General features: G+C 36.1%; 1 protein-coding gene across 2 annotated transcripts; it reads left to right on the top strand.

Moving 5' to 3' along the window:
• The first annotated feature begins 35 nt into the window (after window positions 1–35).
• LOC126917065 (uncharacterized) lies at window positions 36–5,406 on the top strand. 2 transcript variants are annotated; one of them, XM_050723496.1, is made up of 8 exons: window positions 36–273; window positions 2,413–2,605; window positions 2,711–2,828; window positions 2,915–3,025; window positions 3,105–3,212; window positions 3,287–3,553; window positions 3,634–3,910; window positions 3,987–5,406. In XM_050723496.1, exons 1-8 carry the CDS (start codon window positions 253–255, stop codon window positions 4,092–4,094), a joined length of 1,203 nt encoding a protein of 400 aa, XP_050579453.1. In that variant the 5' UTR covers window positions 36–252; the 3' UTR covers window positions 4,095–5,406. The 2 variants fall into 2 exon arrangements, with proteins under 2 accessions (XP_050579453.1, XP_050579454.1); XM_050723497.1 differs by lacking the exon at window positions 36–273 and adding an exon at window positions 972–2,269.
• The last annotated feature ends 1,141 nt before the right edge of the window (window positions 5,407–6,547 follow it).

Here is a 6,547-nt window from a genome sequence, read left to right as displayed (position 1 = left end):
AAAAATTCTAAACGTAATGACTAAGTTTTGAAGTGCGTTGGGGCGTGATTTGAAGTGGAATGGTGGATGGCTTTGGTGGTGATGAGTACGGGGCCGAAGACAGGTGGCTCCTTATACCATAGCACGGGTTCGATGTGTTCAGTTTTGCTATGACCGCCGACTGGTCACGAGACATCTCCGAGGTAGAACCCCTATTTTGAGTTTAATACATTTTGTTTCTCTGTCAAAGAAGAAAAAAAAAGCGACACTACAATGGAATATCGAACATTTATCGTGAGTTGACAATGTAATCCTTCTTTTCTTTTTCTCCCTTTTTCTTTTTTTACTTTTATTTTTTAATCACTAAGAATTGTTACTATATTATTTTTATCTTATTGCTTTCTTAATAATGAATTATTTTCATGTAAGTATAATGAATCAATAATTTGGAACGAATTATATATAAAAGTGAATATAGAACCATAATATTTTTTAAATCGCTTCCTCTCAAAAGTAATCTGATACAAGTATAACTGATTACAATTTCTATGGAATCAAGCGCCAAATATACTCGATCGGTGCGCATTCTAGATGAACTGCAGCGGAAAAGGTTCAATAAATTCAATACCTTCACGTTAGTCGATGCTTATTATAGAAATGTCCCGCATTCAGTAATCGCAGGGAACCGGTATAAAGTAATACCGTTACACAAATGCGTAATAAATGTCATGGCGGGAAAAGTATACTTTTACGTCTTTTTTTAATATCGCTTCTTGTCAATGGAATGTCAAATGTTAATCGAACGCGATTTAAATAGTCATAAATCTGACTGATGCTTTGCCTTGGTTTTCTATATGGTAAATGATTTATGATTTTACTTTACAATGAACAAAATTTTCAAAACTAACGGAAATCGTAACGGAATCTAACGATGATTTTTATTTCATTTTATTAGTTTATCATTAAAACTTGCTTTTGAGAATTGTCACCAACTAAAAAGAAAGTAGTACATAACCTGTTAAACAAAATAGAAACTTAAGATCTTTCCAACCACATGTCTCTCTCAAAACTATGTAACTCTTGCTGAAACAGTATTTTTCCAATTCTGAGAATGGAATAAATATTTCGATTAACAATCATACAAAGTATCACCATAGACTAATTTAACACGAATTATGAATATAAATTTTGCCTGTCATAACCATACCGAATGACAGGGGACTGGCATCCTACCTTTCCTAATCGTGCCCAAGGCATTAGAACAGGTAAATAATAGAAAGAAATTGACATTCACAGAAATCATTCACAGAAATCTTAGTTCGGTATTATTTTCTTAATAAAACATGCGATACAGTCGATAAATGTACTCTTGATAGTAACAACCACAAAAATACTATATATATGTATTGGGTCGGTGAAAATGTTTCCTCACTATTTTTAAAGAAAGTTAAAGGTAGATTTCATGCAGGTCTCAGATACAAACCTTAGCGTCTGGATAATGTAGGGTTAGATATTTTACTTAACAATTATCTTTCCTCCATCATCTTTCAGGTAGTTTCATAATATCCTTCTTGAGAATATTTGCACTTAAAGTATAAATCACTTTTTCTTATAAAGAGATTTCATTCCTTTATCGATGTTTATAAAGATATGAATCCGCATAAACATCCGTAGCTTACATATAATAATGATACAAATAGCATAGTGTGCGAAGAAATTTAAAAAAACCTTTTGGGCAACCAAATTCCTCGTCGATTACCACAATTTTCTTGATCAAACGAATAATGATCTATGGTAGCTTACACGATTAATGAAATATCCTTTGGTCTGATAGTTCCACATGACGATTTTTATCCTCGAAATTCCTGAAGGTTAAACAGCCGAAAGAATGTAACGGCTGGCGAACGTGCACGCTTAGTGGGGCAGTCAGTATACAAGACTATAGTCTCGGGGTATTAATAGTCCGCGGAGCGTGGACCGAGTACCGTTAAGGCCGAATACGATACACGTCGGTATCTTACTAACGGGGAATACCTTGTAAGACCGAAACGCGTAGAGACGAAGGATCATCGACAAGCTAGTTCAAACAACGTGTTGTATTTCGTTGATCCTGGCTTCTATTCGAATAAAGCTTCTCTTCTGTTGTAGCCAACTTGTTGGATCTATGAAATGTTGGCACGAACCGTCTGTTTGCTTTAAGTTAAGATTTTAATTAAGCTACAATAACGATTAAATCGAATGAAGTTTCATAGTTTTGAGATACTGATAAATACGCGATCGAGACGAAAAGGTAAAATAGAGGAAATCAATGTATAATAATGATTATATAATTTAATTTCACAAACGGCATAAAAAGATGATCATTGTGATTAGCGTAAATATTTATGCGAGAGAGGTTAGGGATATTGTACATATCATGTGTGAATTTTGTAGATGGTACTTTTATGCATTTTGTGCCACGCAAATGAATATTCGGACACGAAACAATCGAAACCAAATGACGTCGATTCGACGACAGAATCTAACGAACCTCCAGAAGGATATTACGCCTTCGTGAAGTCACCAAACGCAGAACCGCCTAAAGTGAGGCCGCCACCTTATATAGATAGCGACAAAGAATGCTATGGTACGCATTTCAAAGTTGTGCCACTTTAATATCATGCGTCAGCAAAGAAGGAATACAAATTATTCTCTCTGTTACTTCCAAATAAACGTACATGAATGATTCTAGACACCGGTAAACAGGGAAAGGGTTACGTTTCCATACACAATATTTGCGGGGATCTTAACAAGGGTTATATCCCGCGAAATCCTATGAATCAGTATTTCAATGGCTCGTCGTATCCTTTGTAAGTGTAACAAAATTATTTATATGATAAAATGTCATGATAAACTCTAACCGTAATTTAATATCCTTTCTCATTTTTTCTTATAGCGCGCTGTTGAAAAATCACACGTTGAAATTTTTAAGCAAAGCGTTGCCTATACTCAAGGCTGACGATTCATTGCCGAAGGTCGCCACGGTGCAATCCTATTTCCAGAATTCGTTAGTAATTATATAGAAACGTGAATCTATCGTTGGGTTGTCGTTTTGTAAAATGTACCTTTTTTCCTAATATCGACAGTGTCGACACCGACGAGAAAGGAAGTAGAAGCAAGCGATCGTCCGATTCAGAAAGTGCCTTGGATACTCTCAGAAACGGTCGTAAATTCTGCGAAAATGGTGGAGGAGTGTAAGTCGCTGAACGAATTATTTTAAAAGATACAAGTTGGGATTTTGAACTATAATTTCTGTTTTACGCCAAAGAGTTTGCATGCTGTACAAGGCTATACAAGGTGAACCATTGGCTACCTCAGCAGCTGAACGCCGCGACGAGCCCTCCACCCCTGAGTATCGTCAACGAACACCGCCACAAGAGAAGCCAGAATACACCGGTCCACCCACTCCTTGTCCAGCTAAAGTGGAGTACGCTACACCAGTGTTCGCCAAGAACTATCAAGGAGTTTGGCGCTACGTGGTGCAAATCCCTTACGAGGGTTACTTCACTCAGACTATCGAAGTAACCCGATGCATGTAATATGACAGAGCATATGCAATTATCGTAACTAATTATTATCGTCGAGCGATTTTTAATATTAATCGATCTTTGACAGGCAATCAAGATGTCATTACTTGGATGGTGGCTGTCTGTCGTCGCCAAGATGGACTAGTTTGCTGGTAGCAGAGATTTTCTATCCTGACACGTTTTTGGAAGAAAATCAAAATTCTAGAATCAACGGCCTGAGGGATACTGCCGGTTCACCGCCGCCTGTTCACGATTTCCAAAATTATCAACAATATTTACAGAAACGTGCCGGGGAGAATGAAGCTCGTAACAGCGGATCGTCCCAGCATCATTGCGACGGTGTCGACGAAATGGGTTGTTTCCAGGTAATCGGACGATTTAAAATGTTCCAAGTGAAAATTTTGTTTAACAATTTCTTGATCCCGTTTGTCTGCGATACAGGTAAGATTGTACTACGATTGGTTCCTGGTGCCAGGAAGCTGCAAGTGTTGGCGTCCCGATTACTTCAACCGCTATGTTCGTCGAAGCGGGTCTAACGTCGAATTGTGATGGCAATATCGCGTGTCAAATCACGTAAATGAGCAAGAGGACGCGCTTGCGTGATATGACTGATACGATTAAATCGATAAGCTTGTCAGGTTCTGTGAAATAGTCTGTTTTTATCGATCGATGATCAAACGACTGTTTGATAATTGAATAGGAAAGATGTTAGAATCGAACATACATTTTTTAGACAATACCTACGTAGAAGATCGTATTTCAACAATCATCGAATGAGGAGAATTAAAGTGGATCCACTGAGTGCGATCGATAATCTAGCTTTAATATAATACTTTGTTGTATTAAATTCGCAGCATTGTGCACCTTAAAGACTGAAGAGAAGTACCATTGTCGTGAACGCAGTAGAACGCGCTAATGAAGTTGCATCAACGCGCGTTGTTACTAAGTACATATTTCTTTTTTTAAATAATCCACGTTTCGCACTGTATGAAAGTATGATTTGCATTTTTCATCTACCAAGATACGTTGTTAAATTAACGCAGTAGAATAGCTATAGAATCCTTTCCTGTTTTCTTTTTTTACTTATCACTGTCCTTCATTAATATCTCAATGGTATTAAAATGAAATTCATACAAGAATAATTAGAACCCTTATTAATAGTTATATAAACGTTAAATTTTTTATTTAAAAAATACGTGATCGACATTAGAATATCTTTGACAGAAATCCGGAACTATATTCATTCGGCTATCGAGATATTTTATTTTACAAATAACGAAACTGTACATTATTATATTTTCGTTCTTTATCTATTCGAAAATTATGTTATATGTAGTTCCGAGGGCCGAGTAAATTCCACGTTCGTTGTCAAAGACACGAGCCAACTTCTAAACTACTCACTGAAACCAGTCGTTCTACTTTTTAAATGTTGACGTAGAAACGACTATATTTAAGTCAACGTAAAATCATACGTTTCATTCTATAACTACTTATTACGTAATTTACATAATATGTCCATATTTCAATGTTGCAACATTCTTTGAACGCGGATGCAACGTTCACCTATTTAAATAAATAAATAATTCTAATATATATTGTTAAAATTGCGTGATAAGAGATTCTTTTAAAAATGTCATATCTCTATCGTTCTCCTAACCTATATCATCTGCCGATAAAAATCAGTGGAAGACATTATGAGAAATACAGATAATTAGACAAGCGTTTCCTTCCTAATTCTGTATGCTAATAGAAGTTCCATGCTCTATTTTAGGTCGTTGATAATCGAATTTACACGTGAACTCATTCAAACTCTGTTGATTAGGTTACTTTCTAAATTTATAAAATGGTTTATTTCTGTGTAGGTCATGGCTCGACTTTACTATATGCTTCTCTTTTCCTCTTTTCCTTCATTCCTCTCTTCATACGTATTTCACGCAACAACGCTTGACAATTGAACACGTAATTCCTGCATTATGCATTTTAACCGCAATGAGTGCAGGATACGACCAAAAACACAAGGAAGTTCGGACAACATCGTTTACAAGTCCCTCTCGAGATTCGTAGGCAACCGTGGCCATTTACAATACTACACACTACCGTGTGTATAGTGTATAAGTATTGCCAGGTTGGATCAATACTCCGGTCGCTGAAAGACGAGGTGAGAGGTAGTGGAAACGACGATACTCGGAGAGAGAGAGACTACCGCATGGTGTCTGTTGAGCATGGTTATCGAGCGATTCCACTTGTTATGGGGCCGTTGAGTTAAAAACATTGGGGAAAATTTGTATTGAGTTTACTTTGTCACTGTATACAAACAATAATGAGCAACTAATTTGTTTAAACAACTTGGTCGAAAAAGTGCTGTAAAGACCGATTCATTAACCCGCCAAATAAATTTTCTCTCGCTTTTTCGCTACATTTCTGTGATGGTAATAAAACCGGCCGATCTATTTGCTTCATTAAATACATCATAAATTGGACTTAAGAGTTAGAATCGGTATACCTTAAAAGATTTGTCGATTCGATGATCGATCTACATTTTTGCTTAATCGATATATGAACTTAACCCTCGCATACTAGTCGCTATCGTAGCCAACCGGCGAATGTTTAGTTGAGTCACGTTGCATCGTACCCAACAAAACATATTTCTCCACTTAAACAATAGCTTGTAATGTAACTCCACGTTTAATCCAGATAGTTGCATCACAATGTTTTTCATTTGACGGAGATTACATTCCTAAATTAACTTTCCATCGTAATTGGTAAGGATTCACGAGAATTTGTAATCAAGGGAAATAAAGTCAAAGAAATTAGAACCTGCCATAAGTATTTAAGAAAAAAATCTTACATTATAAATAATATACTTATCATGTATTATGATTGCTCACAGATAGAAATTTATAATCAATCTAATCTATAGTTTTTATCTATATATCTACTAAGTATGATGTATGATCTATCGATGTCATTATATTTTATCGAGGAGACATACAGGTTTTAAC

The sequence above is a fragment of the Bombus affinis genome, chromosome 6 (assembly GCF_024516045.1).
Source record: "Bombus affinis isolate iyBomAffi1 chromosome 6, iyBomAffi1.2, whole genome shotgun sequence".
Taxonomy (NCBI): Eukaryota; Metazoa; Arthropoda; class Insecta; order Hymenoptera; family Apidae; genus Bombus; species Bombus affinis.
The sequence above is the reverse complement of the archived record's forward strand: the minus strand, read 5'-3'. Positions and strand labels throughout refer to the sequence as shown.